This window comes from Tenrec ecaudatus, chromosome 12 (genome assembly GCF_050624435.1).
Source record: "Tenrec ecaudatus isolate mTenEca1 chromosome 12, mTenEca1.hap1, whole genome shotgun sequence".
NCBI classification, from domain to species: domain Eukaryota; kingdom Metazoa; phylum Chordata; class Mammalia; order Afrosoricida; family Tenrecidae; genus Tenrec; species Tenrec ecaudatus.
Genome location: NC_134541.1, coordinates 32,098,265 through 32,123,044, shown reverse-complemented (window position 1 = coordinate 32,123,044; position 24,780 = coordinate 32,098,265). Strand labels below are relative to the sequence as shown.

Sequence of the window (24,780 nt, the reverse complement as noted above, 5' to 3'; positions counted from 1 at the left end):
AACAGCCCCTGTGAGTTTCGAAGCCTGCAGCTCTTCAGGGGCGTAGAGGGCCCTGTCTCTCCCTCAGGAAGAGAACATGGCGACCGCTGTGCCCATGCTCCAAGTTTCTTCTCTTGTGTCTACTGTGCAGAGGAAAGGCTGGGAGAGGCCCACGACCCAGCCAGCAACCCTGGTCCAGAAGCACTCAGGCTTTCGTGGGGCCCTGAGTTGCAGGGGCTCTGGGGCCGGCTGGGAGGAGAGGGCTAGAGAAGCCTTTCCTCAAGTCCCAGAGAAAGCCAGGGCAGGACTCCAGTCCCCCACTGAGCGGCAAGGGCCCGGGGTGTGGGGTGGGGGCAGAACATTGGTCCTGTGACCACGAGCCTGCTGAGGACTAGGCACCCCCACGTGGCTGCTCAGCCCCAACCCAGCATTCCTGGAAAGAACTCCAGGGATGAGCCCAACACAGGGACTGTCCCAAGTTCAAGCATCCCGTGCTTTTCAAAGTCACACCTGACATCCAGTTAAGGAAATGGCCCAAGAATGTCATGGACCACATGCTGACTGCCCAACAGAAGCAATGGCAGGGGGAGGGCAGTGGCCAGTCAGAGGGGCTGAGTGGCACGTCTGTTCCTATCCCAGGGATGGCGTGACATAAGATGGGGGGATGCTCGCTCTTTACCCCTCCCTCTGACTCATGGAGAAACCCTTCCTGACTCTCCCCCTCATTCCTCCCCCCACCTCCCACTCTCTCTGGCACTCTGGGATGGAGAATGTGGAAGGAACTTGTCATGCTCAGCGTGACCAGCCAGTCCCGTCTTTCTGTCCTTCCCGGCTGGTCCCCAGTGCAGTGTGCCCCAACACGAGGCATATCTGAGTGGGCGGTGAGGCAACAGGAGCATGCGGTCACCTCTTCCCTCCCCCCCCCCCAGCACCTCCACCGGGCTGATATCCTTCACTGTGGCTGTTAGTGGTGGCGGTAGGGCCCACCTCGTGGCTGACCTCTGCACAAGGGGATTGGACTGGATCGGGTGGTAGTGACCTGTAGCTCTTCCCCTGGCTGGTTTTTATGTTTACCTCAGTCTGGAAGATCTGCCAAAGAAAGCTGCCCAGCGTCATCGCAACCGCCAGCCTCTACTGACAGGCAGGCGAGACGTGATTGTGCTGGAGGCCCAGCAGGGGCCCAGGACTCTCAGGTGGAGGGCAAGAATTGAACTACGGACACCCGTGTGCTTGCTTTACAAGGAGCGGGGTTGAAATGGCTCCTATTCCGTTGTCCGTTTCTTTCTCTTAGCTGGCTCTGGACTTGGTGGTGGGGGAGTGGGAGGTCAGGGAGAAAGGGTAGCAGCCGCGGACCTTCTAAAATCCCAGCATAAAGTCTGTGTGAAGAGACCCGAAGACATGGAGACTGAACAGGACGGACACGGAGGATGGATTTGTCAGGGAGGCAAGATGGGGGGCCGGGGGCACAGAGCACAGAGAGTGGAGGTGGGAGCATGTGGTGCCTAGGAGGGAGAAGTGAAGCCACTGAGGGGGGTTGGGTTACAGGTCTCCTGCTAAGGATGCAGACAGCGTGAGGGTGTGACAAGAGAGACCTATTCCCACAGGTCCAGAGTGGCCACTGGTCCTGCAAGAGTAACAGACAGCGCCAGGGAACTTAGGGTCACAGCAGGGGCCCCGCCCTACCCCAACCTGTAAGATGGCCAGCTCAGAGCCCTGGGGCGAGGTCCCAGAGCGGACAGTAATGCAAGTGGCCAAGCAGGCTGGGCCTCCCTGGGGAGAGATGGCTGCAAACACAGATTAAAAACTCTCACGCTACACACCAGGCCATGAGAAGGCCACCACGCCTCTGTCCAAAGCCACCGCATGTGTGAGTGGGGCTGACACCGGGGAAGGGCCTTGACCTGCAGTGGCTCACCCAGCACACGAGAGGTCAGGTTTGAGGCCACGGAGCGGGAAGGCTAAGAAAACGGAAAAGACCAGAGGGTGGCCCGGAACCTCCGTTGGATGCCTTAGAGGGAGGACAGCACCTGGAAACGTGGGTCTGGGAGGGTTAGGACAGCAGAATGCCCCTCCCGGCTCTGAGAGCAAGCAGTCAGTCAGCAGGGCCCTTGGGAGCTTTGGGGAGATGCCTGGGCCTGGCAGGCAGGAGGTTGCTCTGCAAAAATGTTTCCCAGAATCCCACATTGTCTGGAGGCAGGACTCAGAGGGGTGAGCGGCCGCTGGGGGCATCAGTGGTGGGTCAAGAGCCCCTGTATCTTTGTACAGGGACCCCTGGGAGAGGTGACTGGCTGTTTCTCCCCACAGGGAAGCCAGGAAGCCAGCCCTGGGCTCTCTACCTCAGGCAGAAAGGAGCCAGGCCACAGGAAGTGGCTCAAGGGGCTGTCAGGTTGACCCTGCTGGGAGACCGGCGAGGGGGCATGAGTCGGCTGATCCTGTTGGGTGGGCAAAGCGAGTAGCCGAGGAGAGAAGCAGGGTGGGGCTCTGGATCGGACGCCCACCGGGCTTTGCTGGAAGCCCCCAGCTCTCCTTGCTCTGAGATGTTTCCGGGCCTGGCTTGGCGAGTGTGGGGGCTGTGTCCCAAGGCCACCCAAGTGGCTCACTCACCGGTCCTGGAGTCGGTCCTGAGTGTCCTTCAGCCGGGCCCGCAGGTGCCGGATGCACACCTCCTTCTGCTGCAGTGGGGTGAGGTACTGCTCCGGAGTGGGGGGCTTGATGCCATGGTTGTCACTGCACAGCGTGTACTTCATGGAGCGCCTGGAAGAGGACCCCGGCCTAACCACCCTTGTCCTCTGGCCACCAGATGACTCCAAGCCAGGCCTGCCCACCCCAGGGTGTGAGAACAGATAGCCACTCTGCAAGGCAGGCTCTGGTCCTGTTACTGGAAAGAGGCAGCGACATTTGAAGGGGCCTCGGCAGACATTGATGTGGGTTCAGAGACCACACAGGACAAACATATGAGCCTGGCACCGATCCCCCTGACAGCAGCCCTGAGGGTCAGGACTGACTCCATCTCTCTGGAGATTCCCCGAGGCCAGAGCGGGGACCTCTCGCCCAAAGTCCCACAGACCGGCTTCCTGACATCCCACCCAGAGGAGGAGATGGGGGTGGAGGCAGGACTGGACGGGCTGCCCCAGTGCCCTCTGCTTCTCCTGGGCTGACTGGGTCTGCCTGTGGACAAGGACAGCCCTGCTGCACAACAGGCAACAGCAAGCCCACAGCTGGTTGCAGGGCCTGGCTGGGGGGTGGGGGACAGGGGCGCCGGGGACCAGGGAACAGGCGGACTCATGGGAATGGGTGCAGCCGCCCCCATGTACACTCTCCTCCCGCATGCTCACACACCCCTGGTGTGTACTCGGTGTTTGTGCACTGATTGGGAGCCCCTCAGAGGACAGGGACCCCGCCTCCATGTGCATGCTCAGGCCCACACGTCTGGCTGCCACACCCAGGGCCACCCGCCTGCATGTTTTCTGCATCCCCATTCACACCGAGGCACGCGGTCACTTTCCATCTGGCCCAGCACTCACCTTGTGCTCTGGGGCACACACGACTGTCCCCTGTGCAAACACACACGCGGACCCCTGCTGACCTGGGCTCTGTCTCCCCCCACTCCTCCCCCGACACCTCCCAGCACGAGGAGGCGTACATGTAAGGCTGCAGCCCATCTGGGTCCTCCCACCTCGGCCCCTGCCAGGGGAGAAGGGAGGGAGGGCCAGGCCAGGGCCGTGGACCTTCGAGGCTCACAAGTAAGGAGTCCACCCAGTGGTTCCACCCAAGGCCACAGCCCAGCTGCCTTGACTCACCACCCGGTGGTTTCCTTCCTAAGGAAACCTCCTTGGGCCTTGTCTTGAAGAGCCGCACACTGTCGCACACCTTGCCTTTACGGAGGGGTGGTCTAACCTGTCAGTCAGGTGGCAGCCTGATGATGGAGGTGTGGCCTTTTTAGAGGGAAGAAGCGGAGAACCTCTTTCTGCCCCCTAGCCTTCCTGGTGGCTGGGACACTTCCCATTCCGTGGCGGCCCCACATGGGCCACGTGACCTTCAGAGGTCTGTGCCCTGCTGTCTTTCCACCGACCTTGGAGCCACTGGCCTCAGCACCCCCCTGCCTGTGAGCCTCCTGCATTGCCTGTCATCTTTCTTGCTCCTCAACCTGCAGCCCCACGAGCCTGGGGAGGGCCCCAACCTGCATCGACTTGTGGACCTGAGCTGGCTTGGACAAGATTTTCTCGTGAGCAGTTTCTTCTACGTATATGAGCGTCCCTGGAGTCGTTTCTCTGCGCCTCCTGGCCTAACACACGTGGGGTCCCCTGGTCAAGGGGGGCGAGAGCGTTTTTTTAGGAGCCTGAGAAACAGGCTCTGGGGAGGCCCATCTTCCAGATCGGCCTGGCTGGAGGCAGCTTGCATGACCTTTGAGAGCTGGCTCATGCTTCCTGAGACGAGGCACATCTGGGGGTCCACAGTATGTGGCTGGAGAGAAGGTTGGCGCAGAGCTCCGAGTCCGATGGAGGCAGGAGGCGAGACCCTCTTCCGCTCAGCGGCTGTGTGACTGGACCTGGAGCTGCTTACCTGGGGGTGGGGCTGCTGTCACTGCCCTTGTAGGAGCCCGAATTGCTGCTGCTACTGAGGGAAGAGGTGCCGTAGGCTTCCCGCACACTCACGGGCGGAGAGGTGCGCCTGGAGGCAGGGAGAAGAGGCAGGTGCTCATTCTGGCTGGTGGGCAGCTGGGGACACTGGGCAAAGACCGCCATGCCGCTGTGGCCCAGGGAGTCCCCACTTCAGGGTCACGGCAGGGAGAGAAGCAGCGAGGAGAGGGGTGCACAGACAGGGGTGAAGAACAAACAGCGCAGGTCAAGATGGGAAACCAGGGGAGGCTGGACCTCCTGGTTCCCGGGGACATGCATGGCGGCTGGGCTGCAGCTGGGGCCCAGGGAAGGCGCCTATCTACTCTGACCCCTGGGCCTCCACTTTTAGGGGCTCCCCATGCACAGATGGAGTCAGAGTCAGAGCACCCCAGAGCAGGAGCGACAGCGGGGAGAATGCGACAGGCAGGAGCGGCTGGGAAGAGGGGCTGAGGTAGGGGCGGGGCCGGGGTGGGGGTACAGAGCTCAAGGTAGGGCAGAGACCGCAGGCTTCCCTTGAACCAAGGCCACATTGAGTGGGGAGTTAGTATTCATAGGAAATAATGGTTTCAGCCCTCAGATTCTTGGCTCATCCAAGTGAGGCCTTGTGGTGTAATGGTTATACATTGGGCTGCTCACCACAAGGTCCACAGCTCAAGACCACCAGCCACTCCAAGGGCGGAAGATGAGGCTTTCTGCTCCCATAAAGGGTTACAGCATCAGAAATCCCCGGGGGCAGTTCTCCCCTGTCCTAGAGGGTCACTGGTGGTGGGCATTGACTCGAGGGCAGTGGCAGCGAGCCCCTAACCGGTGGGAGGAAAAGGAGTGCTCCCAAGCCTAGTTCCAAGCTGGGAGAGGTGGGGGAGCAGCTTGCTGAAGGGCACTGCCTGTCTGTGGCAGGTGGGGACAGAGGCTCTCCCCATCCAACCCCACCCAGTCCCCACTGAGATCCAGGTGCAGGGGAGGGGAGACTCACCTGCGGGGCCCAGCAGAGGCCCGTTTGCTCCCCGCCAGGGACATGGCCATGAGGCTGCGCGTCCGAGTGAGGGGCGGGATGGGCGATGTCCCGGGGGCTGAGGAGAGAGGGCGGGTTGGGGGGGCCGTGGGGAGGGCCGGGCCGGGCCACGTCATCCTCTCACTTGGGCCGCTGCCCAGCATGGCTTCTCTCGCCCTTCAGCAAAGGCACCCGGGAAGAGCAGGCCAGTTGCAGCCACAGCTGCCTCCACCCACGAATGTGGCGGGGCTGGTGCCCAGGCTCTGTAAGTCCCTGATGGTGAGCACCTCTCAGTCCAGCCCCATGGTCTCCATAGACAGTGAACGAACACCTTGCCCAGGGTCACCCCGGCCTGGGTTACCCGACACACGCCTCCCCACCCCTCCTCGGCGAGGGCTGCAGGCTGGAGCTCTCCTGGAGCAGGGCCAGGAGGCCCCTGCTAGGCCGGGCTAGTCTCGACGACCGTCACCTTCCCAGAGTGCCCGTCGGCGCGTGGCTTCCCGTCTACAGGGGAGACAAGACAGATGGACAGACCAGCATACGTGTAGAGAGACGTGGATACACAGAACGTGAGGATGTCGGACGGTGTCCTAGCCGTGCCAAGTGGCTCTTGCTTCTCAGCGGCCATGCAGCCAGAACCCGCACACACGCGGCACCCAGGCATGCCCGCACCCACCCCCGCAACATGCACGGGAATCTGCCACACACTGGAGACTCAGGGACATGGGCTCAAGGCAGAGGGGTGGGGGATGCGTCCAGAACAGAGCAGCCCACCCTTAGCCCATCCTGAGGCCCTTCCCTGACTCAAGCTGGTGCCAAGGCGGCCCTGGTGAGGATGGGGGTGGGGGTGAAGAAGAGGAGAGGCCCCATGCCGGCCCAGCATCAGGCCAGAGCCCCTCTATGGCCAACATGCAGGTCCTGCGCCAGCTCCAAGCACCCCAGCACCCCCCTCCTTGCATGCTCAGAGCTCAAGGACTGAGGACAGTAGCCAGGTGATGCGAGCAGGGGCAGGCCAGGGACACTGTGCACTGTGCGGGGGGAGAAGCGGCCCCCGGCACCGCGACACGCACATTACGTACATCCCGTCACTGCTGTGCCCCCCAACAACCCTATAAGGAAGCGCCGTGATTAGTCCTGCAGGGAACCGGGGCCCTCGGGAGGGAAGGAGCTGGGTCCAACAACCCCCCCTCCTGCAGAGTGGGGTGGGACCAGCGCCTGAGGAGTCACCTAGCTGCCTGGGAGTTGGGTCTCCCAGCCTGGAGTCCCCCCACCCCCCGCCACGTCAGGGCCTCCCAGGAGACTGCTCATCCTGGCCTGGTGGCAGGGCTACCTCCCGGGCGGACAAAGGAGGCTACTCAGGTGGCCTGTTTCCTGGCTGTGACACAGAACGTGGTCTGTCCCCTTGGAGGGCCTGGACACAGCCAGCACTGTCTGCTGAGGTGTCGGGTGCCGGGCCACCGGGGCTGCCGGCACCACCCCTGTCACCGGAGCTGCTGGCCCCAGCCTCACAGCCCTTCCATCCAAGATGCCCCAACCACCCATCCAGGGGCTCCTGGAACAGTAGTGCCAGCCCCTGAGGGGTCCTATGGGATAGGGGGTGCTGCAGGAGGCTTGAGGGGTAACGGTGGGAAGGGTAATTGTCTCCAAGGTCCTCTCTGCTGACCCTGCTCTGTGCCCTGAGGACCCTCCCCCAGGTGACTTTAAGACAGGCAGTTAGCTGGCCCATACAGCGGCAGGTTTATGGGCCCGGGTCTAGCCCACGTCAACCGGCTCCACCAGCCACCGCCATGCCTCCGCTGGCTCTCCTCCGCAGAGGCTGGGCTGGGAGTCGAGGTGGGCCTTGCTAGGTAGGCCCAGCATCGCTAGGGAGCCAGGGAAGTCAACGTGGAGTTCTAGGCTGGGGTCTGGGAGGCAGGCTGGATGCCTGGTTTGCCTTCCAGCTGTGTGTGGCCTGGAAACAAGGAGGGCTTTGTTCCCCCGGGCCCTGCCACCTTGCCTGGCAACCCCACGCCTCAAGTGCCCCCCTGTTCTCCTGACACCGTCTCCCTCCTCCCTGGCTCAGGCTGGGGACCGGGTGGCATTTGTACCTGGATGGACTGGAAGTCCCCTGGGAGGCCAGGGACAGTCATTCATCCGGGACAGAGGAGGTGGAAGTGGCATTTCCCCTGCTGGGACGGGAGCTCGAAGGCAAGGTCCCTTGAGGGAGGGCAGGAGTTACCCAGGCCTGAGGGGGGCCAGCTGCCTCACCAGGAGCCCACTCGGCAGTCCCTGGTGTACACACCCTCAGGCCACCCCGCTCCTCTGGGCCCCGGGAGGAGGCCAGTTGCCAGGGCATTTGTTACCATGTCACCCGCTCTGCCCAGAGTCCCGCAGGCCTGTCCCCCAAGTGGCCAGAGGCTGCCATTTGGAGTAGAAGGTGGAAAGGAAACCCTTAGCCATGGGGAGCTGAGCCGATTGCCTCCCTGATGAAACTCAGCCCCTCCTCACTGTCACCCCTCCCTCTCTCCCTCCCTCCCCCTCCCCTCATGCCGACCCCTCATTCTCTTCTCTCAGACACCAAGGACAGGCCCTCAGAATGGGATTCCAGGAGGCTGGGGCTGGGGGGGGGTGTCCAGGGAGAGGGGACTGCAGGGCACAGGAGCAGAAGCTAACAGATTCAAAGCCTGGCTCAACTCCCTTCTGCTGCTGGCCTCAGGCAAGTCAAGACCCTCCTCTGAGCCTGTCTGCTGTGAGGGAACCACAGGGTGCTGCAGGCGGTCAGGCTTAGGCCGGTGCCTTCTGCACAGCCAACACACAAACATGCCACCCAACCTGAGCTCCGACACAGAAACATTCAAGGCGGGGTGAGCACCCCCATCCCCGAAAGGGGACATTTGTCCTGGGTTCTAATGGGTGTTGAGTTCACCAGTCACCGTAGGCCTGTGCTGTGGGAGGGAAGGAGGAGCCTGGTAAGGGCAGCAAGGCTGTCACCCCCAACAGGGGGTCGGGAGGCAGAGGCACAGGGGGATTGGGCTGCACTAGGCTGGGCCAGGCCACACAGAGTTCCGTAAACCTGGGCCTTGTCCTGTGGGGATCAGGGAGCCAGGCATGGCCTTCAGAAGGGCACAGACATACTCAGGCCGGCGTTTTAGAGGATTGTTGTGCATGAATGGGAGGGGCCCAAACGGGAAGCTGGGGGCCAGCTGGGAGGAGAAGGGAAGAGGGCTTGGTCCAGGTGGCAGGGAGCCCTGGTGGTGCAGAGGTTAAGTGCCGGGCGGTTAACCCAAAGATGGGTGGTCAGCACCCACCGGCGATGGGAGGAAGACGGGACAGTAAAGATTACAGCCTCGGAGACACGATGGGGCAGCCCTGCGCTGACCTATGGGGTCATTGTGGGTTGGGAGACCAGGATGAGGGCAGAAGCCAGGGAACTGAGGATCTGGAGGCCCCATGAACTAGCCATCCGGTCAAAACTCATCTTCACACTGCTGCCCATCTAACCACGCAGCCCACTGCTGCCTCTGAGCCTCCAGGGGAGCCTGTTAGTCATGCCCACTGCTGCCTCTCTCCCTCTCTCTCTCCCTCTGTGGGTACGGCAGGAAGTGAACTGGAGCCATGCTACCTTTGCCTGCCTTCCCAAGTCCAGGAAGAAAGGCTCTGGGTGTCCCGGCAGCACAGATGAGGTCAGGAAGCCAGTGTGGGGTTTTCTGAGCACCCCCAGACCCCCACTGCCAACTGAACTGCGCCCAGCTCTGGGCTCACGAACCCCATGGGACCCGAATATGCTCTGCAGTTGCCCAGCCTGTGGCACCTCCTCCCTAGGTCCTTGGGCGTGAGCCACACTGCTCTGGTAGGACACCCACTCCAGCCCCTTTTCTCCTGGGGCTTTTCCTGCCACCACCAGCCTTGGCTACTCAGAGAGCGAGCCTTCTCTGGAGCGGTCACCAGGGAGCCCCACCTCCTGGAGGAGGGCATGGAAATAGACAGTCGGTCTAAAGTGTTGGTGACCCCGTGGTCTGAACAGGCATGTTGAAATCCACCCAGGGGCTGGGCAGGATGGAGGGATGCTGTGAGGTACTCTGGATCCAAGAGTCTCTGACTTCAGGGCTGGTCATGAAATGCTGGACTCCCAGTAGATGGTTCCTGACCCTTCCATGATGCACACCCCACCCCACCCCCACCCCCCGCCTCAGCTCTCACCCTTGTAAAACGTCTCCTCATCAGCAAACCATAGGGGGAGAAATCAGGTAGCTGGGTTAATCTAGTATTCTGGCTCAGCAAAAGTTCCCATCTGTACTGTAAACAATCCTCCCACCCCCTCAAGAATGAACCTTAAATAAAAGGAGGAAGCTCTGCTAAAACCCAAGCGAACAGAACACTCTGTGTCTGATGACTCGAGTCACCGGTGGCGGCAGCAGAGAAAGCAGAGCATGGCAGCCGGTCTGCCAAGGTGACACCAGAACATCAAACAGCAGAATAGAATGCTAATAGCAGAGACAAGTGGGTGATGGAGGCCCAGCCTGGTGGGGGGCGGAGGGGGAGGAAGGTTTCCATGAGACTACACTGTGGGACCCACCGAGCTAGTCACACCTCAGCTGGGGGAGTTCAGTAAGGGCCCCTGAACCTCACCCAAGCTTCACTTCTCCAGCTACTTTGCCGATCTGCTGCTGCATGAAACCCAGAGCCTTTCTTTCTGCACTTGAGAAGGCGGGCAGAATTGGCAGGTTCCAGTGGCCCCACCCTCAACTGTCCTCAGAGCTGGCAACCTCGAGGGTCAGCCATTGGACTCCTTCTCACTGGCAACGCCAGCACAGTGCAGGGCAGACCCAAGTCGGCACCAATGCCAGGAGGGGTTCCCAAGGCAACCCGAGGCAGTAGCTACACAGAAGATCTGCAGTGGTTAGACTCTAGACCCATGGCTTTGGGAACATCACACCTGGTGGTCACCAAGTCTTGGCCTCTGAGAATTTGCCTCGGGGGCTGTTGTGAGGGGTGAGCTTGGGCCTCCTCTCCCATCTTTCCTGAAGCATCTCCCCTCCCATCTGTTCTACAAAGGGAAGGTTGGAAGTAGGTTGATATTTTCTAAAGGGACTTTCTAGTTACAAATCTATCAGATACGTATCTGTTTGTTTCTTCTCACAATGAGGTGCTAGCTGATCTTTGTGCAATGCTTTAGTCAGGCACCACGCCCAAAGCTTGCCGCGCCAAGACATTGGCCTAACGTGGAAAACGCAAAACGGTGCGAGACCCCGACTTCGTAGTTATCCACCGGTGGTGACTCGGGTGTCACAGCTTCTGGCCTTCAGTCACAGTTCCTTCTTTTGTCAAGGATGATGGTCTTCCCTTTGGCTCATCTGTGAGGTCTTCCTGCCGTGGGACGCAGGACACCCCCACACTGCTGTGTTTTTCCTAAGGGGCAGGAGGCGTCCTCTTCAACGTGTTGCAAAGCTTGAATCATTTGGGAAGTTGTCCACTTGAATTTTGCTTACATTCATCCTCATTACAAGTAGTCCCCCTCCCCGCGCAGGCCCACAGCACCTCTTTTGAGGAAGTAGGCTGGTGAAGTGGCGGTACCTTGAGGGGTCTGGGGTGAATGAGACAGACCAAGAGGTGCACGGATTGTTGAATGTACAACCGATGATCTGCGCTGTATGCCTTTGCCCCATTCACCATAACACGGTGACAAAACACATGCCTTATGTTTAAGGTCCCCTAATGAGAGTAGGACACGTTATTGTGGAGAGAAGTCTCCTGTAGTGACCGAGTAATCACAGAGACAGGTTGAAACACATTGTTCGGAATAAGCAGGCACATGTATGAACTGGAGCCCTTGACCTAACCGTGTACTGTATGATCCCACACATATAAATAGTCCAGAGCAGGCAAACCCGGAGAGGCAGAAAGCAGAGCACATGGTTGCCAAGGTCTGGGGCGGAGAAATGGGGTCTGTCTGCTAAAGGACAGGTGGGAGGTCGGTTCTTTTGGGGGCGATTAAAATGTTCTGGAATTAGATAGGCCATACAACACAGTGCATATACTAAACAGTCCTGAACAACATGCTTTTAAAAGGATGACATTTATAGCATGTGAGCAATAAAAAAATAAACGTGAAGAATCTGCACGATGCCACAGAAGGATCCCTGGTGGAGCTGTCAAGTCAGTGTTGGCTGCTAATGGCCAGGTTGGCAGTTCAAACCCACCAGACTCTCTTTGTTTTAGGGAGAGTTTCATTGTCCCAAAAGAACTAGTCCACTCGCTGCCCTCCCTAACCCCGAGAGCCGAATCTTTTGGCCTGGGTGTCCAGGAAGGCCGGCGTTGGATCCGAATCCCATTACTGCCACCACCTATGTGTTTGTGGTCACATCCTCGCCTTCCCTGGACCTCAGTTCCAGTAGATGGTTGATTGGGTATCATGCGTAAGTTGCCTTAAAGCTGATGGGACCTTGCCTTCCTTCAACGGTCATTTTACACAAAAAGCAAGCTCCCCTTGGGTCCTTGTTGAACTGAACTTTTGCCTGGATGCAGATGGCTGCTATGCCGAGGCTCTGTCCCTGGAGCCAGGAGCCCAGCCCCGCTCAGGCTGTACCCCCGCCCCCACCTGCCCCCGCCACGCATCCGACAATCTTGGGCAAATCACCTGCCTTCTCTAGGTGTCCGTTCCTCTGTCTATCCAAGATCTCTCGAGGGTTGTTTTCAGTGTATACTCCTCCCTCCCCCCCGTGGGTACTGGGGGATAATGGGCACGGGGGGTGGGGGTGGCCACTGACTGAATGCTCTTGAGCACTGTGGAAGTTACATCATCTGTTGTCAATTTGAACTTCTGAGCGAAGGGGTGGATTTTACCTGTCAATCAGGTCACAGATTAACGATCTCATTTGGAGGCACCTAAAGAGATAAATAGCTCACTGGAGGCAGGACACACGCTCACTACCAGAGAGACATTCTTGTTGACAAGCCACATGGAGACAGGATGGTGGCAGTCAGAACCTTGGAGTTGAAGGAACCACATGGAGACCCCTGCCAGCGCTGAGATGCCTCTACCACCATTGGATCCACAAGGTTTTCCACCCACTGGCCTGTGATCTTCCTGCATTTGGCATCATTGCATGTGCTGTGTGCGTCTGAAGAGGAACGTATAGACTGGTACTGGATATATGGGCTAATATCAGGCTTAGATTGGGCTGGGCTGGGATGCTTTCTTAATGTACAATCGGTCTTGTATATAAAGCTCTTTCTTATACATACACGAGTCTCCCTGGATTTGTTTCTCTGGTCTACCTGGACTCAAAGGCACCAAGGCTGTTACCATTGTCTCCATTCCAGTCACAGTGACCCTTGAGGACTAAGCGGACTCCCAAGTCTGTTAGGGAAACAGACTATCGTGTCTTTCTTCCAAGGGATGGGTGGTGGGGTCACACCACAGACCTTTCAGCTGGCAGCCACCAGAGCTCCTTAGAACCAAAGCCGAGATCCGCAAGGAAAGGAGGGAGAATCCACAGGGATGTAACCCCGCCCTCTTCCTCTCCTTCGAGCCACGGGAGGAGGGGCCAGGCCTCCACTTGATAGCTTCATCAGCGGCGAAGCCCAGGATGCTATCACATGCTGCAGCCAAGGTGGCCGGAGGGCCTGCATCTGCCAGGACCCACTTGCCAGGCAGCTGCTGAGGGAGGCTGGCGCTCCAAGCCCTCTGATCCCCACACCTCTCCGTACATGTCTGAGGAGGGCCAGCGCTGGAGCATCTGCAATGGTGGAGGCATGGGGAGTCCGTGTCCACCTTCTGTACCCTTTCCATGCACGAGACTTGTCTGGCATTGTGCTGGAGAGCAGCCGTGCCATTTGGCCTGGCAGAGGGAGCGAGTCTTTTCTTATTCCTGGGCCTGCTACAACTTCTCCTCGGGTGGTAAAGCAAAGGCTAGCTCAGCCAGGTCAAAAGATGACCGGCTCTCAAGGTCAGGGAGGGCAGCAAGCTGACTAGTTCCATGGGGAACACGAAGATCTCCCTAAAACAAATGACCTGGTGATCTGTTTCCATAAAGGTTCAACAACAACAACAACAACAACAACAAAACAAACTCACTGCCATCGAGTCAATGCAGACCCATAGTGAAACTATAGGACAAGGTCGAACCGCCCTTGTGTGTTTCCAAGACGGTAACCCCTTATGGGAGTAGAAAGCTCCGTGTTTCTTGGTGAGCGGCCGGTGGTTTCGAACTGCCAACCTTGCAGTTAGCAGTCCAATGTGTTACCACTGCGCCGGCAGGGCTATTCCATAAAGGTTACAGCCTAGAAAATTGGCTGTCACCGTAAGTCAAAGACAGGAACCACATGCTAAAAGGACATGCTCTTGAGGAATTTATTGGGAGGGAAGAGGACCACCCACCGGAAACCTGGGAGGAGGGTCAAGATGGTGTGTCCAGAGCTCGCCCTGTGGGTGCAGTGCTCAGTGGGCGTGGTTGCTGCAGGACTCGTGGACGCCCAGACACAAAATTTTAATGGGTGCAGAATCATGTGCTGCACCCTGGGCCCCGGTCCCTCTCTGTAGAGGCGGCCTCTGCATCAGAGCGCCTCCATCTCCCTGGGAATCCACAGGGCACTCGCAGAGGCTCACGCTGTCTTCAGCATGTTCTCCTAGCATTCCATGACCCTCCCATCCTACGGCCCCATTTTCTGAGCTGAAAGCCCAGGTATAGCCGAAGGCCACAAAGTGAGCTAGACACAGATGGCATGAGGCTGAAAGGTGGCATGGTTGATGCTAATGCCACCAACCAGTCCGTGCCAGCTGCTCCCGCTGAAAGCCAAGGGGCTCAGCACGGAGATACTCAGCTGGAGCCTAGGAGCCATACCCATGCCCCATCCTCCTCCTCCTCTCTCCTGCCGGCACCTCTCCCTTTCCCCAGCCGCCAGCTGCCCAGCCAACCTCAGCAGCTGGCCCCTGTCCAGCTGATATCCAGTGGCATCGCCCACATCATGCTGCACTCTTTCACCTTCGCTGAGGTCCAGGGCCTTCCGTGGGCCCCCGGGGCTCCCTCTTGCAGGAAGAGAGCGGGTGACGCCTCAACCCTTCCTCCAAGAAGTCTCCCCTCTGTGCAGAAGCTGCCTCAATCCTCAGTTTAGGCAAGGGAGAATTCTTACATGCACGAGAGGGTATTCTGCGGGAACGGATGCCCTTTGTGTAAAACCCTTTTTGTTTCAGAATGCATTTTCCCCTTTGCCGAGAAGCCGACCTACAGAAAGCCAACTGAGAAAATGGCATTGGATCGAGCGCATCAGCTCCAGTTTTTTAGATAAGGTGTTTAACTCTGTTTTCAGCTATGACGTTATGCTGATTTATTAATGTATCATCCCAGTTTTAGATGGGGGAAGAATTCAGACCCACAAATTAGAAAGTAAGACAACCATGGTAGGGATTATTTGAAACAGAACTCAGTCTTATGGGATTCGCAAGGGAAGCTGTATGTGGACTGGGGGTGGCTAGTTGGTTTCACTATGAGCTGCCAGTCCTAAGGTCAGTGGTTCAAGCTCACTGGTACACTCTGCAGACGTTAAAAGATGGAAAGGCTTGGAAACTCAAAGGGGCAGTTCTTTTCTGCCCTACAGGGTCCCTATAGAAATGCGTTTGGCCTTTTGGGTCCGGGAGGCTGTGCCGTCTATAGAGAGACTAGAGTTGGAAACGGCAGAGCCAGGACACAGCTTGAGGAGGAGGGGAACGAAAGGGAAATGGACAAGGCTCGTCTCTGGAAGGCATGAGGGCGGCCAGTTAGGGTGGCAGAAGTGCAAGACTTCAGAGAAATTTTCAACAACATTCTGAAGATGTGTTTCTTCTTCCCAGGATGCAGCAAACATTCCAGAATGCCGTGTAATATGTTGAAATCAGGGGATAGCTCATGCTACATGGTTCAGAGGTGCGGTTGACTTTCAGCTTCTTCGTAAGAGAAATTCTAACTTTTCTTCTAAGAGCCTCTGTGCACAGGTGGCAGCTTGTAACGAGACCGGAACGTCTTTAATTTAAATCAAGGAGCTTGACCTCTCACAGACCCATTTTTGGATTACAGAACATCAGAATCTCTATTTACTGTGCTGAGCCCATGACCAGTCAGTTCGTTATGACTCAGCATGACCCTAGAGGGCAGTGTGGAACTTCTCCTGTGGGCTCCTGAGGCTGTCAACCTTGAAGGGAGCAGACAGTGCTTTCTCTGGCAGAGCAGCTGGGGGACTCAAACCGCTGGCCTTGTGGTCAGCAGTCAAACACACAGCCCACTGCGCCATGAGAGCGCCTTGTTCACTGTACGGTGACTCTCATTGCTGGCACCTCTTAAAGAAAACAGATTGGAACTCTCTGCTACTCAGTTCCTAATAAAGGTGAAGTGACTCTTGGGGAAAATTCCACGTCCATATAATTTGTATTATTCAAATGTATTTTTGGATCAAAGGGCACCATGCAAAGGATAGCTTGACCTAAATGTTTAGTACAGCACAAACGGCTTTAAATCAAGCTATCTCAGCCTAGCTAATACCACCTCTGTTTATGGTGAGCAGCGTGGAGCGTGGCCAGATGGCACGTGTTCTGTATCTCAAACACTAGGGCAGATAGGAGAAGACGGACGTCATATTTGGGATCAGCAGGTCACATACACCCAGAAACAAGCAGGTCACATACACCCAGAAACAAACTGTGTGTTGGCCAGTGTAAATACATCCATGTATTCTTGATGTTATAAGTGTATGTGGAACAAAAATCTTATCGATGTGAATGAGGGGGAGGGCAGAGTGGAGACCCAAAGCCCACCTGTAGGCAGTTGGACATCCCCTATGGAAGGGTTGCAGGGAAGAGACGAGCCAGTCAGGGTGCAGCATAGCACTGTTGAAACATACACCTTTCCTCTAGTTCTTTAATGCTTCCTCCACCCCCCTCCCACTATCATGACCCCAATTCTACCTTACAAATCCAGCTAGACCAGAGCATGTACACTGGTACAGATAAGAGCTGGAAACACAGGGACTCCAGGACAGATAACCCCCTCAGGACCAATCATGAGAGTAGTGATACCAGGAGGGGGAGGAGAAGGTGGGGGAGGAAAGGGGAATGGATCACAATGATCTACATATAACCCCTTCCCTGGGGGATGGACAACAGAAAAGTGGGTGGAGGGAGACAGTGGTCAGTGTAAGGCATGGGGAAAAATTATCAAGGGTTCATGAGAGATGGAGGGGGGAAACGAGCTGATACCAAGGGCTCAAGTAGAAAGAAAATGTTTTCAGCATGATGATGGCAACAAATGTACAAATGTACTTGACATGATGGATGGATGGGTGATTGTGATAAGAGCTGTATGAGTTCCCTATAAAATGATTTTTTAAGTGTGTGTGTGTGTGTGTGTGTGTGAGTGTGTGTGTGAGAGAGAGAGAGAGTGAGGGGGGGCGGGGTAGGAGAGAGAGAGAGCAAGCGAGCAACATGTACACAAGTGAGCAAAGTGCACTTGTGAAAATGTCTCATGGGGGAGGGACACAGTTGCCCACCCCCAGCAAAAACAGTATAGCAGGTGACTTATTTGCATAACTAGATGGTAATCAGATACATCTTTGTCCCCTTCCAAAATCTGAATCAGAAAACCATCTCACAGGTCCCTTGCCAGAGAGTCATTTTATATTACTTAGGTCTAGTGGTTGAAAAGAACAAAAAACAATATCCATAAATCAAGCCTTGCCAACCCAGCAGCAGGACTATAGAACATGACTGCTTTGAGCATGTCCAAGATATGATTTTCCACCTCAAAAAGGGATTTTTCTGCGGCTCTCCGCATTTCAGTGCCCAGCAGCCCAGTATACTTGCTGGCGAGGCCACTACTCCCCCTAAGCAGAAGTGTCTGTCAGCTTTCTTTCCCTGCACTTCCAGAATCTGACACCTCTCTCCACCTTCACTGCTGCCCATCCAAGGCACTGCTAGCTCTCTCCTGGGCTAGACAGGGTTCTCCTCACCCCCTCCAATCTCCACGGCAGCCAGAGGGAGCGAGATCATGTGGCTCTAATGGCTTCCCTCTCAGGATTGAAGTCAAACGTTTACTCGGGCTGATGCAAGGCCCTGGCCAATCCGCCCCCTTTCTGTCTCTCTCCTGTTGCTGCTGCTTCACCACTCTGCTCCGGCCACACTGGCCTGTGAATGCACTCCTACCTCAGGGCCTTTGCATCTGCTGTGCCGGGGCCAGCACAGAAGGCTCTTCCCTTCCTGTCTGCCTTCCTGTCAGGTCTTGGCTCAAACACTTCAACTCCTGAGAGCCGCCCTTGCAGAAATCTGAAAGACACAGTCTCGAAGCTCGGTGAGCTCACAGCCGCACACACGATCATCGATCTGGCTGTGTTTATGTGCAACTGCGCACCCATAGCACACCCATTTGGGCTCTAAGTTCTAAGTCAGCGCTGGCAAGGTCCCTCCTGTGGAGGAGCTCAGGTGTTAGGGGCTGATGTCCCAGGATTAAAGTGAAGAGCCCAGGTCAGCCACGTGTGTACCTCCCGGGAACTGTTTCCTTCGATTGCTGCTCTCAGTCTTTCAAATCCTCTTCACTTTCAGGAAGCACAGTGGGCTCACCTGCATACGGTAGGTGGCTCGCGAGTCTTCCTCAACGCTGATGCCATTTCTGTTTCACTTGAGACCAACTTCTGAGATTCTTTGTCCAGAGCACAGATGACATAAGTATGGTGAACGGATCCAACCCCGATACACACTTTTCTTGATTGTAAACCGCTCAGTACTTTCCATTGTTCGAATGGCTTGTCTCTCGATCGGGGTACAGGTTCTGCACGAGCACAGCAAGGTGTCATGGAGCTCCCGGGCGTCACGCAGTCAAATGCCCTTGCAGAGTCGATGAAACCCAGGCACGCATCTTTCCGGTCTTCTCTGCTTTCAGCCAAGACCCATCTAATGTCAGCAACGACACCCCTAGTTCCCCAACCTTTACTTAAGGCGTATAAACATCATATAAAATCTAGATGCCCAGGCTGTCTTAAATCAAGAGATCCTACTGCTCTGTGCCCTAAATCCTACAGCCACGGCTCCTCTATGTCAAGGTCATTGGTCCTACATATGGTCTGTTGTTGTTAGCTGCCTGGCATTAGAGTTTGAGAACTCTGGTCTCATCGAGTCCCATTTCATGGGAATAGAGGAGTGAGGTTGAGGGGGTGGCACCTGCCCAAAGCCCTGAAACATCAGTGGTGGGGCTGGGACTTGACACAAGGCCTGTAGCTCTGCACCCGTGTGTTGGGAGACCTCACGCATCCCAGAACACGTCCTGTCATGAGCTGGGGGCTCTAGGCTGTCAGGAGTGAGCGGCAGGGGACTTGAGCTGCGGGTAAATCTGGTTCAGGAAGAGGCTGCAGGGACAGGAGGGAGAGGTAAAGCAAAGTGCTAATGCTCTGTCAGTCAACAGACAGCTTCCTTCCGCTGGGTGCAAACACCGACCTCCCCGCCCGGTAGAGTACACTCTGGGGCGCCGGCTCAGCGACACGGACGGGCCTCTGTTGATACAGTGCTCTCAAGTGTCTCTTTTCCCAGAGCAGGCAGAGAGGAATCACCCTTGTAGAGGCCCCTGCAGTGTGTAAAGAACAGGGCTTTGTCCGGAGGCAGGATTGCGCTGGGAACAGGGCTTCCACGGCCCAAGCAACAGAGATGGAACAGACCGGGATTTGTAAGATGTGGCTGTGTGGGGACATGCCCAGAATGGGAAAAACGACTGGTCAAAGCCCTGGAATGGGAGGACTCGGAAGAGGTGCCCCAAGCCCTTCAGGAGCCTGATGCAAGAGACTGGATTATTGCCAGGACCGTGGCGGGTGGCACACATTCAGAGGGGTGGGGGGCGCTGCCACCCCTGAGATTCGGCTGCTATGCAACATGCACACTGCCCTTGTACTTTTAAGAGGGGGATGGAGTTTCTAGCAGGGGTTGGCCATAGTTTTCCCCATTCCTGCTATCCTGGTATGCCTGCATTTTATAAATTCAGGTCTGATTAGCCTTGTAGGCCATGACGAAGTGGTGAGAAGTCCTGGCAGGGAGCTAGCTTCTTCTTCTCAAAGACTGGCCAAGAGTTCCAGCTTGCTCTTCTGCACAGTGGGACTTCCGTTGTGAATGGTCAACTAGAAAATGCAAGCACAGGGCCTGGGACACAGGGCCAAATCTGTCTGTGTTTTCCCTCTTATTTTCTAAATCAAGGCCCAGAGACCACTGTATAACATCCCAGGAAGGTTACTTCATTATAGAAGTAAAAGAGGCCCCTTATCTTGGGCAGGATCATTGAAAAATATAAATAGAGTTATAAAAGTAGCTGTATGGTTATAAAAATAGCACCCCTCTTAAAAAAATCTCTGTAGCTTTCCTACTCAAATATAACTACAGATTCATTTGATTAGTTGTTTTTTATTCTAAGCATAGCTTTTCTTCGGTGAGCTGCTGGGGCGGAAATTATTATTTTTACACAGTTGGAGTCAAGTGTTTACACAACTACGTAGTTGTGTAAATACAAGAACACAGCTTAAGATTCCGAAAAGAACACAGCTTAAGATGGTCTAAGATAGATCATATTCTGTATAAGCAGTATATTATAAGCAGCATAACATTTCATTGTAAGGGCCCACTGAGAAAGCTTCCTCATGCTGTCGAACATTTAGATAATTTTTTCACTAGCACAAGGTATGGGAGCCGACATATCCTCATACAGACTTCCTGTAAGGAATGACTGCATCAGGCTGGGTCCCCAGTGGGCATTTGTGGGTCAAATGTATGATATGCTGCCAACCCGCTCTCCTGAAAGGACTGTTTCCCATTAATCCTCCTGGCCCTGGTGTAAGCACAACCGACGAACTTTCTATTTGACAAAACCCCTGTACTTAGTCAGAGCCCTCACAGGCAGGGAGTTTAAGCCTAAAAAACCCAGTAAAACAAAACAACCACAGAACCCACTGGCTTCAGACAGAGCAGCACTGCTCTAGGGCGTCCGAGGGGCCTTCTCTTTGTGGAAGCAGACTGCCCCGTCTCTCTTCCATGTGTGGACTGGCCTTTCAGCCAGCAGCCCAGCACTGGGGTCCTGCAACCACCAGGCCTCCTTCCATTTGAGCTTAGATAGAAGAATTGCTCAAGACGATCTCACTGTAGCTCCTGGACCTTGTGGCAAGGAGTTCCTCTCTCTCTCTCTCTCTCTCTCTCACACACACACACACAACAGCAAAGATGGAAACTGACCCCTGGGAGAGATGCGGAGCCTCCTGCCACGATTCAAAGAAAGGGCCTCTCCAGCTTCCCTTTCCTAATGGCAGCACCTCTGTGGCAGTTACATCATCTCCTGTTCACTTAAGTGAAGGGGTGGAGTCTAGCCTCTCAATCAGGTCATTGCCAACCATGCCTCTGTGTGGGCACGGCCTTCTCCTGAGGATCCTGGGAACTCTTGTCTTCCTCCCTGGAGGCAGGGACACACTCTCTCTCTGCTTCATCTTCATGCTGACAAGCCACATGGAGTTATGCTGATGGAGCCCTGGAGCTGGAGGAGCCGCGTGGAGATTCACACCAGCGCTGAGATACTTCCACTGCCACTGGATCCACAAGACTTTCTACCCACTGGCCTGTGATCTTCCACTGCATGTGTTGAGTGAGTCATTATGGACTGGTATTGGACATATGGGTTAATACTGGACTTATGGACTTGTTCTGGACTGGGCTGGGATGTTTTCTTAATATATATTTACTCTTTGATATACAGCTCTTTCTTACACACGAGCATCTATGAATTTGTTTCTCGAGTCAGCCCTAACACAGTCTCCCATCTGTGTCAACTCTGGCACGGAAGCTCTGTCAATATTTAATGTGTCCACTGCGTGCTGGTCTCCTCTGACGGTGCCAGTAAGCAAGGGTAGGCCAGGGAGGGGGTGGGGTGGGGCTGAGTGGAGAGCGAGTCTCGCTGTGGTCAGAGGAAAGTACCCTTGAGCCATGGCCCCAAAGGCTGGAACCACAGGTATCCTCCAACCAGGCAGCACCTACCCGTGAAGGTGCGCCCAGACTCCAGGCCGAGGCAGGGACTCAGACAGACTCACAGAGGAGGAAGAGAGCCACAAAGGGCCTATAACTGTAGACAACAGACCCAGGGATGCGTGGGGGGAGGGGGGTCAGAGGAAAGACGGCCAGAATGGTGAGGGAGAGAGCCTTTGGAGATGACCAAAAAAAAAAAGTTCTGGGCAGAGGGATAAGCCAGCCAGGTTTCTACTCTAGAACAATAACCCTGAACCACCTCTGCTGAGAATGGACTGGGCAGAGGAGAGGAGCAGTTCCGGGGACCGGTGAGCCTCAGGGAGGACAGTGGAGCTCAGACTGGGAGGAGAGGAGAGGAGAGGAGGGGAGAGGAGAGGAGGGGAGGGGAGGGGAGGGGAGGGAAGTGGAGGGGAGAGGGGAGAGGAGAGGGAGTGAGAGGGGAGGAGGGGAGGGGAGGAGAGGACAGGAAAGGAGAGGAGGGGAGAGGAGAGAAGAGGAGAGGAGGGGTGAGGAGGGGAGGGGAGGAGAGGAGAGGACAGGAGGGGAGGGGAGGGGAGAGGAGAGGAGAGGTGAGGAGGGGAGAGGAGAGGAGGGGAGGGGAGGGGAGAGGAGAGGTGAGGAGGGGAGAAGAGAGGAGAGGGGAGGGGAGGAAAGGAGAGGACAGGAGAGGAGAGGAGAGGGGAGGGGAGGGGAGGAGAGGAGAGGAGAGCAGAGGGGAGGGGAGGAGAGGAGAGGAGAGGTGAGGTAAGGAGCGGAGAGGAGAAGAGAAGAGAGGAGAGGGGAGGGGAGAGGAGAGAGGAAAGGTGAGAAGAGGAGAGGAGAGGTGAGGAGAGGAGAGGTGAGGAGAGGAGAGGAGAGGGGAGGAAAGGAGAGGGGAGGAGAGGAGAGGGGAGGAGAGGAGAGGAGGAGAGGACAGGAGAGGAGAGGGGAGGGGAGGTGAGGAGAGGAGAGGGGAGGAGAGGAGAGGAGGAGAGGAGAGGACAGGAGAGGAGAGGGGAGGGGAGGTGAGGAGAGGAGAGGAGAGGAGAGGAGAGGGGAGGGGAGGGGAGGAGAGGGGAGGAGGGAGGGAAGGGGAGGGGAGAGGGGAGGGGAGGAGAGGGGAGGGGAAGAGAGGAGGGGAGGGGAGGGGAGGGGAGAGGGGAGGGGAGGGGAGGAAGGGAGGGAAGCACCAGGGGCGTGCGGAGAAATGTAGGAGGCCGATGCTGCTGGGCTTGGAAGAGGTGGGCTGTGGTAATGGGTGTCGGGGAAGAGTCTGGGTGATGCCCAGACCTCTGGCTGGACTGGAAGAGACAGATCCTAATCACTCTAGACACAACCAGCACCCTTCAGGCTGCTTCTCTGGCAATAAGAGAGAGGTATTGTTGTTCAGGAGCACACACACACACAGAGACACACACACACACACACACACACACACACACACTCTCTCTCTCTCTCTCTCTCTCTCTCTCTCTCTCTCTCTCTCTCTCTCTCTCTCTCTCTCTCTCTCTCTCGTGTGGCAGCTCTGGCCTATGACTGAGTTGTGGACTCACAACTCACCCCGGGCTGAGAGAGAAACAGGCATGTTGGGGCAGTGCCGCAGGACAGTCTTAGCACACCGCTGCTGAAGGAAGCCCACAGCCAAAGAGCTGATCCTTGAGTCCTGAGGGTCCGGAGCCAGCAGGGTGCCAGCGGGAGGGGCCCTCACTGCACTGCCTCTCCTGGGGCACAGCTTTGTTAGTACTGGACTTGGGACACACTGTCCTGCCTGGAACTCACAGGCCCAAAGCCACTCCACTCTTGACCACTTGGTGCCTCCATTTTCCCATCAAGAAGATGGGGCTAGCACCACCAGCTGCCACAGTGCTGTCTGCTGACCAGATGTCCACCTTCTTTATCAGCCCTGCCTCTGGCCACACCCTCTCCCCCACCTGCCGGGAGCTCTCCGTGGGGAACCACCATGCTTTTGCCTGTGCAGCACACTCTGTCCAGAAAGCCCCTCCGGCCCCCTTATTTCCGCCCCTGGTCTCCCAAGCTCACTTCCAACATGGGCTCCTGCATGCAGCGTCACAGGATACAGTCCACGTTCCCTCTTGGGCGTCCCCTGCACACGCTCCTGAGCATTCTCACACCAGCGGGACCCAGGACGACCACCCATACCTCTAGCTCTATATCACATCTGCCCGCGTCTGGGGGATTCTAGGGTGCCCTGGTGGAGTAGAAGTTATACACTGGCTGCTAATGGTAAGGTCAGCAGTTTGAAACCACCAGCCGCTTGCTCCAAGGGCCTTTCTAAGTCTCACAGAGTTGCCGTCTTAGAAACTCACAAGGGCTGCTGTATTGTAATCAACTGATGGCAGTGAGTTTGATTATTTATTTATCTATCTATTTATTTATTTTTGGGGGGTGTCCTAGCCTGCACATGTGCACCTCTCTCTCTCTCTCACACACACGCACACGTAGACACACACACTTGGATGAAGCAGCATCTGTACCCCTGATGAACTGAGACCGGGTGGCAGCAGGAATCCAATGCCCTCCTCAGGGGCTTGACCCAGCCTCTTTGCTTTCAGCAAAGCAGAAAAGATGGCGGCAGGGGCACCCCCAAACCGGGCCCAGTGTGGAGCCCCGTTAATGTTCCTTAGGTGAATAAGGGGCAGCTGCCCCTCGCCCTCCCCCAAGCTGCTCTGTGATCTTGGCACACACCCAAGACTCTTCCCTGGGGCTGGGATCAGAGGCGCATCTACTGGAAACAGCCCCCAAGGCGGGGACTGACGGGCCGTGCCCCTCTCCTGACACCCGGCACCTGGCACCCACCTTAAGTGTTTAGCATTATCATCATGCACCTTGGATAAGGAACCTAGCAATCCAGGGTCTGCCTTGGGAGGGCGGGGGGCAGACGGGGAGGGGGGCGGCTGATCAATCATCATCTTCACAGAAGAGAATCCTTTTTACAAAACCTGTTCCCACCGCACTCTCTCCGGTCCCCTTGCCTCCCCTCCCCATGATTTCGGCCCTTCTTTATTCTCCGGTAACTTCTCCCTACAGTTTGGTGGAAGGATACCCTAGGAGAAAATAATCCCTACGTCTAGAAACTTTTAAGAGGGAAGAGAACTTGTTGGACTGGCTGGTGGGCGATGGGGGACCTGGGCTGGGGCCGTGGGCCGTGGACACCTGGGGCAGGGGTGGGGATGAGGAGCGTGGGGGAGGGAGGGCATCGCATTGGG

At 56.5% G+C, this 24,780-nt stretch overlaps 1 protein-coding gene across 3 annotated transcripts in view; it reads right to left on the bottom strand.

Annotated features, from left to right (window-relative positions):
• SNPH (syntaphilin) overlaps positions 1–24,780 on the bottom strand; it is a 42,660-nt gene that overhangs the window by 5,119 nt on the left and 12,761 nt on the right. Inside the window, exons 3-5 of one of the 3 annotated variants that reach the window (XM_075563866.1) lie at positions 5,572–6,093; positions 4,543–4,650; positions 2,584–2,733 (exon numbers count right to left, since the gene is read on the bottom strand). In XM_075563866.1, coding sequence (XP_075419981.1) covers positions 2,584–2,733; positions 4,543–4,650; positions 5,572–5,753 — 440 coding nt within the window. In that variant the 5' untranslated portion in view covers positions 5,754–6,093. Of the gene's footprint in view, positions 1–2,583; positions 2,734–4,542; positions 4,744–5,571; positions 6,094–24,780 lie in introns of those variants that run through there. The other 2 variants (XM_075563868.1, XM_075563867.1) reach the window with 2 other exon arrangements.